This window comes from Sorex araneus, chromosome 6 (genome assembly GCF_027595985.1).
Source record: "Sorex araneus isolate mSorAra2 chromosome 6, mSorAra2.pri, whole genome shotgun sequence".
NCBI lineage: Eukaryota > Metazoa > Chordata > Mammalia > Eulipotyphla > Soricidae > Sorex > Sorex araneus.
The window spans coordinates 648,450-662,080 of record NC_073307.1 but is presented as its reverse complement, the minus strand read 5'-3'; the positions used below and the strand labels follow the sequence as shown (position 1 = coordinate 662,080).

Below are 13,631 nucleotides of genomic sequence, written 5' to 3'. Positions count from 1 at the left end.
GACTCAGTCTCTGGCAACGACCGGGAAATAAAGTGCTCCCTGCAGCTCTAAAGAGTGCCTCTGTGAGTGAACAATACTTTAAAGACACAGGTAAGAAACACGGTGCCATCTTCACTCAGCACGTGTGACTCTGAGGAGACAGCGGGCATGTGGCAGAGAGAATCCCTCAGGCTCCCCGTCCCTGCCGGGGCTTGCAGGCCACCACCACAGAAGGATCAGGACCAGGCAGGGCGTGTCGGGGGCCACGCCAGCCTCCTTTCTGGTGGCCCCCCATGGTCGGAGCGGGCAGGAAGGCCCTACCTGGCTGGCATGGAGATGGGCCTTCCCGATGTGCTGGAAGACGTTCAGGTTGCTCCTCCTCAGAATGCCAGAGCCGGAGTAGAGGATGTCGAGGCCGTACGTGGATGCTGAGTGGGAGTCGCCTGAGGAAGGGTGTGCCCTTAGTGGCCAGACCTCTCCTGGCCAACCCACCCCGGAGAGCCCGGTCTTGCCCGGCCAACCGCCCTTCGGTCCAGCAGTGCTGGCTGGCATTGCCGCAGACCCGGCACGTACGGTCAATGTAGCCGGTGTAGGCGGAGGAGGACCCGCTCTTGGCGAAGCGGTCGTAGTTGTGAGCCACCATCTCCTTCAGGACGCGACGGACCATTTTGCTGCATGTGGAAAGGGGAAGGCTGCACATGCGTGTGTCGGAGTCCCCGAGGCAGATCCAGAGAAAGCCTGGCTCCTCCGGGGAAGGAAGGGCCCCTTCTCCAGTCTCCGGGCACGGGAGGCCTGGGGCCACTGGGCCAGTGTCAGGACTGTCCCGCATTCCCGGGATTGTGGGGCTCGGCGGTGTCAGAATGACAGCAGGGCAGGCTCCCTCGTCCTGGCGGCTGATTCTCTGTGCAGGCAATTTCCATTCCGAGGGCGTCTCGGGAAGACCCACCGCTGGCCCTCTCTCCTCTCAGCTCGCCCTCACCCTCTCTCAGCCTGACTGCCGCCATCAGAGTCCAGCCAGTCAGACCACAGTAACAGGGTCACGACAAACCAGAGGGAGAAACTCCGAAACATGGGTCAGGGAGCAGAGCCCGGGACAGTCCGACCACCGTGTGACACCGCCCGGCACCCTGTGTCCAGGGGACAGCCCGCCCCACACCGCGCACAGTGGGCGGGGGTGGGGCCGGGGACGCCTACCTCGAGGGCATCTCGAAGCGCAGGATGTCCTGCACGGTGGCCAGCATGTACTTGTTCATCTCCTTCGGCAGCTCCCCGATGGAGAGCAGGATGTTCTTCACGTCCATGTAAGACGGGTTGTTGCTCAGAATGACAGTCGCGGCCGTGGTTCTCACGGTCTTCTCGTGGACCTTGCGGTTCTGGTGGTAGATCCTGTTCAGAGTCTTCTTGACCTGGCCAGAGAATGGGGCGCGCGTCGAGCACACGGCCATCTAACAGTGGGCAGTGCACGCGTGAGGATGCACACACATTTCCACACTCCCCGGGGCCGGGGCTCTCAGACCGTGACCAGGGCCCCGAGGCAGGGCTGGCAGGTGAAGGCAGGACCGTGATTTCCCTTCTCTACAACAGGCAGAGCATGCGTGAGAACTCGTGGTTTTTTTTTGTTTTTTGTTTTTTGCTTTATGGGTCACACCCCATGATGCACAGGGGTTACTCCTGGCTCTGCACTCAGGAATTACCCCTGGCGGTGCTCAGGGGACAATATAGAATGCTGGGAATCAAGCCTGGGCCGGCCGTGTGCAGGGCACACATCCTGCCCGCTGTGCTATGGCTCCAGCCCCGAGAACTGCTTTTGATGAGCTGAGATTCTTGAGGGTACCCTCCCTCACGCCAACCGATACCAGCTTTCAAAGGAGAGTCGAGCCTCCTGGAATGCGGTTCTGGGTGAGAGGCTGTAGGGACTGACATTTCCCTGACACAGGACCTTCCTCCTTTCCTTTGCAGTAGCTTCCCGTCTAGAGAAACTGTAGTTCACAGCCAACCTGTGCAGGAGGCCGTTTCTGTCCCTCTCAGCACCCTCGGGGGAGAGGGGCATTTGTGGCCATGTTAGTCTCCGCTGACAGGGGATCCTCACCCCTCCCCCCCGTCACATTAGAAAACTTGTTTCTTAATAAAACACTTACAGCAATGACAAGATGAAAAGTTTCCGAGATAACTGCATTCCACTGCAACCAATCACTCCCTGGCTCCCAGGACTGCCACACAGCCTGGCGGGCAGCTCGGAGCACTAACAAAAGCTCCTGCCATTTCACCCCCTCCACCTCCTTCTGCCTTCCACCAGTGCTGGCTAAGCTCGCCAGGGCTTGGGAGTTGAGAAACCCATAAAAAACATCACCAACCGGGAAGGGACAGAACCAGTTCTTGTCGGGAGACCTGCCTGCCCGAGACCCCAACACCCACCCCACGCTCGGTAGCCACACGGCTGACGAAAAGGCACTTTCAGACTGTGAGCAACTTCTGAGTGAGTAGGAGAGAGAAGCCGCTGGCCCGAGAAGGTCCAGGCAACTCCCCCGGGGTCTGCATGCGGACCCTCTGTGCGCAGGCTGCAGGGAGGTCGGATTTACCTCGTCCGTTATGAAAGGGGTGTCGTATCTCTGGAGGGTGGTGGTGGCCAGGTGGCTGATGGGCCCCTCGCCCGCCTCGGCGTACTTCAGGAGGAGGGGGATGCCTTCCGGGAGCAGGGCGTTCTTCATGGCCAGCAGGTACATCATGGTGTCCTCTTTCTTCTCTGGCTTCTCAAGTCCGCTCAGGATTAATTTCTTGGCTTCCACCACCGCCTAAGAAAGGCCAGGCTACCTCAGTCGTGTGCATGAGCACACACGAAGCTCAGCTTCGCGGGGCTGCTTATACCCTTGGACCCGAGAAAGTCACCCAAAGCCACAGCAAGTCTAGCACGCCCCACCGGAGAGGCGCATCACGAAAACAAGCTCTACAACTCAGCTGTGACTCACTTTGTAAACCACGCTGCTTTCATACGAAGGAAAGAAGAGAAAAGGCAAGCAAGCAAGCACAGCTTGATGGAGGCGCATGTCCCAAACATACAGGCATGAACATATTCCTAACACGCAAGAAGAGCATGATGAGTGGTACAGCTACCGGGGGCCATTCACTTTTGAACACACTGCTGGCACACTAATCAGCAGACTAACCAACAGCCCAGTCTGCTCTCTGAGGGCAGAGTGTCTGAAGTTTCTGTCCCTCACAGGAGAAGCCCAGCACAGAAGACGTGTTTGTTAAGTATCACCGAATATGTTTCTTCCAATGTGAGTTTTGTCTTTAGTCAAAATATCGGATACTGATGTGGGAGTGAACAGTTAGGGACGTTGAAATGTATTAGACACGTCGTAGCTTCTTTTATGTGATCAGAATATGCAAATCTGTTTTTTAATTAATAATAAGGTTTTATTTGGGGGGTGGGACCACCCGATGGTCCTGGGGGCTTACTCCTGGCTCTGTGCTCAGGGATCACTCCTGGTGGTACTCAGGGGACCATCTGAGGTGCCAGGCAAACAGGGTCAGCTCTGCAAGCCCTTACCGGTTGTACTATTTCTAGCCCCTGACTCAAAAATTTTTATGATCAAATATTTTCAGTGGAATTGTTCTTCAAGCAACTTTCTTCATATTTAATTTATATTCTTGATTGGGGATCACATGGGGTGCAGGGGACTTAACCTGGACAAGCCACATGTAAGGTAAGTGCTTTCTCGATGTACTATCTCTCCAGCCCCTAGGGAGCTGTTTTTCAAGCCAATTTTTAAAATTTTTAGTTTACATTCTTATTATGAGTTGGAGCCATCTGGTTTCAAGAACAGTATGTGTCTTTTTTTAATAGAAAAATATTCAATAAACAAATAACAGTCTTGATCTGTTGAGATAGCAGACACACACTGACCCCGTGAAAAACCGGCCTTCTAACCAGAGTTGGCAGAGGACCGCCTTCCCACAGCTCGTCTCACACCTGCCTGCCTCACGGGCGGTGAGCCATGCTGCTCCCCACACTGGGCTTCCCGATCCAGTTCCGCACGCAGCGTACGAGTCCTAATTAGTGTATGGTGCGCACGTGTGCAAGCACGGCAGCTAACGGGACAGCCCTGGGCACGTGTGTGAGCACTGCAAGATGATGCTGAGCCCCAGCCAACATCATAACTCAGAGGTGTGAGCACCACAGCCAGAGGCCCGACTGCACGGACCCCATCATACTACAGTGAAGGCGTGGGGGAAGCAATGAGCCCAGAAACGAGGCCCATCGTGGGTGTTTTTCTAACGAGAAGATGTTAAAGTGAGGGTCTTCTCGTTAAAACGAATGAATGATTTAAGAATGGGCTGGAGCGATAGCACAGCGGTAGGGCGTTCGCCTTTCACGCGGCCGACCCGTGTTCGATTCCTCCGCCCCTCTCGGAGAGCCTGGCAAGCTACCTAGAGTATCACGCCTGCACGGCAGAGCCTGGCAAGCTACCCCTGGCGTATTGGATATGCCAAAAACAGTAACAATAAGTCTCACAATGAGAGATGTTACTGGTGCCCGCTCGAGCAAATCGATGAGCAATGGGATAACAGTGACAGTGACAGTGGTTTAAGAATAAAACTTATAGTTCTAAATAGTTGGAAGTAACAAAATTCTCTCTACCGAAAGTCAAGACTGAAAAGCACACTTGACTTTGTGCTTTGCACAAAAAAATCCTGCTCTAAGAAGTCGCCTGAAAGCCTGACGTTTTTCTAGGAACGAGAATGATCCTGCATGCCCCGTTCAAGGACACAGGGAAGTCTATAAATATCAAGGATGGAGGACAGTGGGCCAGGCACTTCCTGGCTCTCTGGGTGGGCACTTGCTGGTGCTACTCTGCTCCACAGCATCACTGTGGCTGATGTCATACTTGTCCCCCCAAACTTGAGCTGCAATCACTAGAGAAAGGCTTTTCATAGAAAATGTGCGTGTGTGGCTTAAAAGCAGCAGGATGGTGCGGTGGTGAACGGAGCACCTATGCACCTGTTGCTGGTCTAATTAGCTGGTGTCAACACAACAACGGTCCATCTCACATTGCAGTTGGAGACTGAAATAACAGCTGTAAGGGAAGAGCTGAGCTCCAAGGCAAGCGCAGGGCGCGTGGGGAAGGGGCGTGGGGAGGTCGGCCACAGGGGGCGCCCACGCCGGAGAGGGACACACTTACTTTGAGTTTGCAGCCTTCACCCTGGCACAGCTTCCGGACCAGGGCGCCCATGATGATCATGACTGTTTCTCGGATGTCGTTGCTCGCAAAGGAGCCCTTGAACTTCCTCTGTGAGGTCAAGGGATAAATGGTTACGAGCAGCCACACATCACCCGGGCCCCTCTCAGCCCAGAGGACGTGCCTGAAGCGGGACGTGCCTGCCTGTGTGCTCATGAGAGCACTGTGTGGAGAGTCAGCAAGCTGCCCTCCAGCGTGCTGAGCTGGGTCTGTAGCTCCCTCAAGGGTTATGAACGGGCCACCTTTGGTCAGTGAAGCCCAGAAATGGTCTGCAACTGCATGGAGCTGTGAAAAGGGGCTTTGATACTTTGATCCGATTCTCAAGGGTACTCATGAGTTACCCCTGGTGGTGTTTGAGTATCATATGGAATGCCAGGGATTAAACCTGGGTCCGTGTGCAAGGCAAGTGCCCTACCTGCTGTATACTTCTCTCTCGCCCAGCATAAGTAGTCCTTAAAAAATACCTTGCACCCAAGAGAAGTCTAACTTCTGCTTATGATATAAAATATTTAAATCTAAAGAACTGTAGTTTTTCTCAATGAACTGTATATTAAGAATCATTTAGGTTTTAGAAGTCATAAAAATCTCTTTAAGAAATCTCTGAAGCAATACCAAGACTTCTCCCCTTTGAAATAATGTTGTATGTCACATGATATGACAGGTGAACACGATCTTCGAACCAGTCATGACCTAGAGCAAAGAACACGACGTGGAACAGCCGGCCTACAGTGAATGAGCAAGGACAGCCCACAGTCTGACAGATGGTGACGACGGACCCTCAGGAGAACAGCCTTCCTCAGGCTCCCTGGACACTGACGTGAGCCTTTCCCCTGACTTACGATGAGGGCATACAGGAGGTCTTCACTGGGGTGAGTGGCAAACCCACAAGCGTAGAGAAATCTCTCCTGAAGGATAATGCTGCTGTCACTTTTGAAATCCAAAAAGTCCAAGATGGCATCCAAAGAGTCTGGTGTCTGGGCAGAGGTGATGGCGTCCACCAGCTGTGGTCTGTGGGAAAGGGCCAGGGCAGCAGTGCTGAGGGGCTGCCCCGCACTCAGGGCCTGCCCTTTGCACTGTCACTGTCTGACTTTCCTGAAGGAGTGGGTGAAGGAAAAGCCGGCGCCTTCCAGAAAGAGCTTCCCCTTGTCTCCCTTCCCTCCCATACACGTATCCTCGGAACTCACTAACTCAGTACCCAGCCAGCCTCAGCCAGATACCACCTGAGCCCTGAGGATTATGCCGACCGAGACAGCGAGACAAGCGGGGCAGGAGACCACGGTCCCCGCTCATCTGTCAGCCAGACTGGAATTCAAAAAGGCTCATGCTAGGTCATTACAGGAAACTTGTATTTCAAGGCAAGTAGCCACTAAGACTGATGCACTGGCATAACTGACCAATGAGAATTCAAGGCAGCAGAATCAATGATTTGGAGGTGTGGTACCTAGATACAAGAAATGTTGCTTTTGTAGCAAAAAGCATCCCCCAGACACGTGTTCCCACAGGTGCCCACTGCCCTGGGACTCACAGCATTTCCTTGCTTTCGCCCTTGAGGATCTGGAGGATCTCCTCCCTCTTGGCCGTCCTGAGGTGCTGGATGAAGGCAAGGAAGCTGCGGACAGACTGTGCCTTGTTCAGGTTTTCAGGCTGCAGGTGCTGCCTCACGTCCTTCCAGTGCTCGGAGAGCTGCAAGACAAGGGCAAGGTCCATTCACATTCCCAACAGCTCCCAGAAAAGCACCTTTCCTCAGGGCTGACCTCCCAGTTGGTGCCTCCCTGGCCTCTGACCCTCAGCAAGATGTGGGGGTGGGGTGGTGGGGTGTGAGGGAGGAGAGGCGGTCTCTGGAGGAGGAGATGGGGGTCTGTGGGGGGAGGTGGGGGTCTGTGCAGGAGAAGACAGGCATCTCTGGGAGGGAAGACAGAGCTCTCTGACAGGAGTTGTGGTTCTGAGAAGGAGGTGGGGGGGGCTGTGGTCTCTGAGGCAGAAGATGGGGGCTGTGAGGGAGGAGATGGGGGTCTGTGAGGGAGGAGATGGGGCTGTGAGGAGGAAATGGGGTGAGGGAGGAGATGGGGGCTGTAAGAGAGGAGATGGAGGCTGTGAGGGAGGAGATGGGGGGGTCTGTAAGGGAGGAGATAGGAGTCTCTAAGTCTCTGAGGCAGGAGATGGGGGTCTCTGAGGCAGGAGACGGGGGTGTCTCTGGGGGAGATGATGGCTCTGTGGTCTGTGAGAGAGGTAAGGGGTCTCTCGGGGGGAACACAGGGTTCTCAGGCAGAGGAGATGGGGGCCTGTGAGGGAGGGATGGGGAGACCTGTGGTCTCTGAGGGGGAGCTGTCTGAGCAAGGCAGTGCCCCCAGCCCCAGTGACCCACTCTGGACACCAGCTCCAGTCAAGGGAGAAGCACCTTCTGGTGCCACAAACAGCAGGCCCAAGGCTTGTCTCCTGACGAGAGTATTAGGCCGTGCTCAACCCTGACTTCAGTTCTGTGACCGTGCACAAAGGAACTTCTCTGTGCTGGACTGGAAGTGCACAAGAGGAAGACTACGAGGCCGTGGGGTGCTTCTCCCTCTCCTGCACAGGAAAAGCCTTCCTGCTTGGGCAGGGCTGGCACCTTCGGGTCCTCACAGCACTACTGGAATACAGATGTCCAAGCACCCGGAGACAGTTTGCCTGAGGTACAATGTTCTGCTCTTGTCACCCAGTGCCACCAGCCCTTTCCCCCCAACGCTCTAGGGGCTCTTTTCCAGAAGCTTCCCTTAGGTCAAGATGTGACTTATTGGAGATGAGTGGATGGAAGTACTTTTGCAAATTATGGCCTCATTATTCACGGTCTCCGGTGCCCACTAACTCAGTGGTGGCTGACAGCTCTTCTTAACTTTCCTTATAAAGGTGCTGACACTTCCACAGGAGTCAGGGAAACAAGCACCTGAAGCCACGGGCGTCCCCACGTGCACACTTACCGAAGGGCACCGCTTACACTCCTTCTGGTAGACCTGCCCCGCAATGGGAAGGGCCGTGTACTTGGAGTCGATGGATTTGATCACAGTTGCGACCTGCTTCCCGGGGACCATTCTTGGACCTGCTTCAGTTGTCTTGAGCTCGAGTTTCTGCCTGAGGCCCACAGAAAGGACATGTCGTGTCACGGGCATGCTCTCAGCAAGGGGACATTCAGTGCTCCAGGCCAGGCCTTCCACACCGTCACATCTCCAGGGAGAGCGTGAGGTGGTCATGACATCTCCAAAGCACCACTAGTCGAAGACTGGAACACTACATCTGGTTTTCTTTGTGGGTCAATACCCTCGCCAGGGCCAGACAGGTAAAGGGCAGCCTACGAGCCCTCGCTGGCCAGGACTGCCCACACCCGCACAGGTGCCAACCATGGCTTACACAGAATCATGAGAGACAATAATCAAATGATTACTGCCTTGATACCAATACATTTGGACTTTGTTATAGAGTAAGGAACACCTGATTGCCTGAAAAGGTATCTAGACATTTTATTTTATTAAAAAAATTAAATGATATGCAGTACAAAGTAGAATGCAAAATTCTATTACAGGTTAGACTTTACTAAAATGTCAGTGTCTATGCTTTGAGGAACTTCCTCCCAAGATTTTATGTCTACGGGGCTGGAGCGATAGCACAGCGGGTAGGGTGTTTGCCTTGCACGCAGCCGACCCGGGTTCAAATCCCAGCATCCCATATGGTCCCCTGAGCACCGCCAGGAGTAATTCCTGAGTGTAGAACCAGGCGTAACCCCTGTGCATCGCCAGGTGTGACCCAAAAAGCAAATAAATAAATAAATAAATAAATAAATAAATAAATAAATAAAGCAATGTCCTTTAAAAAAAAAAAGATTTTATGTCTACATGTCTTTGGCATACCGGCTATTGCTGAGAAAGTATTAGAGAAGCGAGGCCTAATACACAATACACACAGTGTTAGAAAATATTCTGGATGAAGATCTAAAAATAACACATAGACTTAGATTTGAAATTCCAATTCCTTTTGAAGAGGGTGGGCCACACCCACTGGTGCAGGGCTGGGGTCAACCCAGAGTCAGCTGCATGCCAGGGAAGTGTCTGCGTTACCTCGCCAGCCTCCTGAAATTCCAGTTCCTAACCCTATGAGAACTAGTCTGACCAGAAGCACATCCTCAAATTGAAATGACAGCTTTGAAGATATGTTATAAATCATGTAAAGAATTGTCATATCTCTTTTACTATGGAACTTGTTATGCATTTCTTAACAGTAATGACACCTGCCCACCCCCCACCCCCCAATTAAGGAGAGAACGTGTAAAGGTCACTTTTTAATCTTACATTGAAAACTTTTGACAGGGAAATTGAATAATGAAGATAAGTTATATTCAGTGAACAGCTTTCTAAAATACAGCTTTGTCTAAAACAGTATCTAGGGGCTCGAGAGAGAGTGCAGCAGGCAGGGCGCTTGCCTTGCAATCACCCTGGGTGTGACCCCCAGCATCCTGTATGGTTCCCTGAGCCCACCAGGAGGGAGCCATGAGCACAGCCAGGCCTGGCCAACAGCAAAAGCAACGAAGCAGCATCTGGTAAACACCATATACATGCTCTGAGAAGTACAGAGCGGACAGATACCATCATAGTCCAAGCAATTCAAAATGAAAATGCAGACCCCCCCCCACACACACAGACACACACACAGACACAGATCAAGCCTAGAAATATATCAAAGAATAGTCAGGGAAATAAAAATTTCAGTGTTATCTTACTTTGATACTATTTTGCCTGTGATGCTTCGTAGAAAATTCAACCCAAAAGCATGAATCTCTTCTGCGAGCACAGCTATGACAAAACTGTCTTCTATCTTATACGTGGTCACTGAAGTGCTTTTCGTAGTGACACCCAAGACCTCAATAAAGAAAGAAATGGAGTTGTTGTAACAAGTGTCCCCTGCAACCCACCCACCCGACTCCCAAACCCATAGCATATTGAAGTAGCTTCACACATAAAGAGTAGGTTGCTTCTTTATGTGTGAAACTACACCTTAAACTGGAAATAATCAATATTCCCAAATTACATTGCTCTAGATTTTAAGTTCATCTCTACAACATGCAACTACCCAAACTCTGCAGAGGCAGTGGGTCCAGGCCTACCTGGTTGAGGGTTTTGAATCCAGGCCTTTCTATTTTGCAGGAGTCCAAGGCCTTCACTTTGATCACTTTGTCTTGTTGAGCCTGGTAGGTCACTTTACAATCCCCGGAGACGTCCACCTGAGAAGAGCAATCAGAGGATAACCTCCCGTGGACCGTTTGAATCTGGAGGGAAGTTGGGGTCCCTGACGTGTAAGTGGGTGGAGACTCGGCTTCCCAGGACGGCAGGCTCCTCCCTCCCTCCCAGTGAGGAGAGTCCGACTCCTTCTATTGCCTCAGCAATAACAAAGGGCTTCTCACTCCTCTCTAATGCACAATCGGAATTAAGTGAGTGGCTTGGCCATAATTGAAACCTCTGATGAGCAGGGATTATGTAGTGAAGAGGGAGGAGTTTGAGTGCTATTAATGGACATAAGTGTGCACATAAAGCAGAAATTCTTAAAATCCCATGGATCAATTCAACTCTGCATGTGACACAGTCACACTTTTGGAGCACCCCAGGCCTTCCTGCCACCCGAACACAGCCTCTGTCTAAGCCAAACCTCGCGCTAAGATTCTTCCCCCTGGGAGGTAGCTCAGTTCCCACCAGGAAACTCTCTGCCTTTGACTCTGGGTGCGACGGGGAGAGGTGTGGACTTCTCAGGGTTACCCTCAGCTTCTCTGTTCTGAAGGGAGTGGGCCATACAGACCAGGGGTTCCCAAGCTGGACACACACCCCTGGCATCTGAGAACTGGGGAAACACAGCTGCTGCTCTCTAATCTATGGGCTCAGAACCTCTATGAATCCAACGTCCCTCACGACGCTCAGCGGGGCCTCCACTGGGTTTCAGTACCTCTGACACCCTCTCACAGATGCCAACACGCCTCCTCATATGACATGTCCTAATTCCCTCAACTGTCTCTTTCTTGGGGTACATTACAATCTGTTTCCTACACAAATGAGAGCTGATGATGCAACTCACTTTTTCTGAGCATTACCAGAGTAGCAACTTTTTTTTTTGTCTAAAATGAATTTTCTACAAATAGAAATCCATATAAAAAAATTCTAGTAACTCCACTGACTAATGTGATTCTGAATTCTTAAAGACATTAGTTAGTACCTCATTGCCATTTCCAGAGATTAACTGCGTCTGAAAGAGGCTAGCCAGGCCTCGCTTGAGATTTTGAATGGCCACTGGTTCATCTTGGTAGGAGTAGAATTCTTTGACCTAGCAGGGGAGAAGGACAAACATAAATGAAACAAAATCCTTTCTTGAAAATCAAATCTCTGCAGTTCCCTCGGTGTGCTACCACTGCAATCACGTCAAATCCATTATTTCACAATAGGAACTAAGTTTTATTATATTCAGGCCATAAAGTTGATTGCTTCATGAGTGCTGAAGTGAGTTCTGAACCCCCATGAACGCTCTTATCTACAGTCACAGTCGTCAAGCAGGACACAAGCTACTTGGAAACTAAAGCCCTCACGTAAGCCCGAGGACGCCAGGAGGGGATGGGAAGGGCTGTCAGGAAGGAGATCCCGAGCCTCCTCCCAACAAATTCTAGGGCCAGTTTATCCCTGAATCTGCAGGGCGTATGTGGTGTATTTTTCCTTCAGGAGAAGACTTCTCTATATTCCATTTATTATACATTATTAATGACTAAGAGAGAGCAAAATCCCATCAGCTGGTGAAACAGCAAGCAAAGACAGTGGTTTGTCACTTAGCTGGCGCTATGTCTCCTGACGTGTCTTGGCTATGTCCGTATAACTGAGCTGAGCTGCAGCAGCAGGAAAGCAGCAAGTGAGGCAGGAAGGAAGAGTGAGGCTGTCAGACACTGCGCGCCCAGGGGTCACTCAGCAGGCGAGTCGCTGCTAGAAAGGAGAGGCCAGTCCAGCGGCCACACAGTCAACGCGTCATGACTGAATCCAGACACAGAGACCTGGTCATCATCTAGAGGTGGATCAGCGTTTCAGGCCCCAAAGAACCCAGGCTCGGACGTGAGGCACATGATGCTTTTCAGTTTAATCAAATGACACAGAAAATCGCCTTACTTCCAACTCCATATATGATACAGGCAAAAGCAGAGTCATGCCCAAACACTAGTGAGGGAAGAATTATGTAAGGGGAAAAAAAGAATCAGTGTGTGCCGGACTGTACTAAGCGTCTCCCTTTATGTGGAACTAGAGAAATAACACGCAGTGCTCGGTGATGAAAACACACTCTCGGAGAGCACCTTGAAGCCCCGGGAACCTCGGGGCTAGGACCTCACATGAGCCCCAGGGAGAAAACACAGTTGAAAGAAACCGCAATTAGCAGCTCAGCCTCGGCAGCCGCTGTGCTCCTGGAAGGCCTGACACGCTCGTTCCAACAGTGCTCCCTGGCACTGGTGTGGCTCAGTCTCAGGGCCACATCTTCTCCCACAAGTCCTTTATCACATCACTGAGAGATAGCATGAAGCACTTTGACCTGCGCCTACAGGAAGTCATGACAAGTCCAAGCTCCTGGGCCGGGCATCACTGATGTGGCAGCTCGGTGCCAGCCTTTGGACAGCAGGGCCACCAGGCGCTCGTGTATAACAAGACTTTGTACTCACTGCTACCTGGGGGCTATAAAATGATTGGATGTCATTAAGATTATAAATGCAATTAATATTTTATGGACTAAAGCATCTTACCACATCGAAAGGCCGAAGAAGTAATGATATTGCGCATTAACTAAGCTGTGTTCTGTGTAAATCAAGTGAGTTAAGAACTGCAGTGGAGGAGAGAGGAGAAAGAGTCAAGCCAGAATGTGCTTCGCAGATGCTTTCCTGTGGGGAGATGGGCACGTGCATTTCCCACACAGAACCTGAGTGCACACCTTCTATTTTAAGTCCCAGCTCCACCTCTTGTCTGTTGCCTGCCTGGTCACAGCAAGAAGCTTGCTTTGAAGATTGCTGCTCTTGCATTTGGTGAAATCATCTACCACAAGAGGAAGCAAGGCCTACTTCTAGGGCTTTTCATGGGAACTAAGATACCCATGCACGGCCTTCAAGTCAGAGCCTGGAACACTTGAAGCCCTGTAGGCTGTAGAGACTTGGGAGCAAACAGCAAGCAAAGCCTTTCCCACCTTCAGCTCTGTTTAGCCTCCTATCACCTTTCTAACTTCTGTCTTTTTACAAGTCATTGAGTCTCCTCTAGCAACAAAGCACTGAATACAAGGAGATAAAGAGGCAGGGCCAGAAAAGCTTCCGCTGAGGGTGAACACTGGGCATGGAAGGAAAGCCACTGGTCAGGGGACAGTGCCGGGCTTAAAGCTGTGGGGAGT

The 13,631-nt window shown here is 51.6% G+C and overlaps 1 protein-coding gene across 1 annotated transcript in view; it reads right to left on the bottom strand.

Annotated features, from left to right (window-relative positions):
- The window catches only part of MTTP (microsomal triglyceride transfer protein), a 30,405-nt gene that overhangs the window by 7,867 nt on the left and 8,907 nt on the right, over positions 1 to 13,631 (bottom strand). Inside the window, exons 4-14 of the mRNA XM_004617633.2 lie at positions 11,445 to 11,552; positions 10,348 to 10,464; positions 9,964 to 10,103; positions 8,174 to 8,324; positions 6,745 to 6,902; positions 6,059 to 6,227; positions 5,163 to 5,270; positions 2,559 to 2,771; positions 1,174 to 1,385; positions 553 to 650; positions 301 to 422 (exon numbers count right to left, since the gene is read on the bottom strand). Coding sequence (XP_004617690.2) covers positions 301 to 422; positions 553 to 650; positions 1,174 to 1,385; positions 2,559 to 2,771; positions 5,163 to 5,270; positions 6,059 to 6,227; positions 6,745 to 6,902; positions 8,174 to 8,324; positions 9,964 to 10,103; positions 10,348 to 10,464; positions 11,445 to 11,552 — 1,596 coding nt within the window. The remainder of the gene's footprint in view (positions 1 to 300; positions 423 to 552; positions 651 to 1,173; positions 1,386 to 2,558; positions 2,772 to 5,162; positions 5,271 to 6,058; positions 6,228 to 6,744; positions 6,903 to 8,173; positions 8,325 to 9,963; positions 10,104 to 10,347; positions 10,465 to 11,444; positions 11,553 to 13,631) is intronic.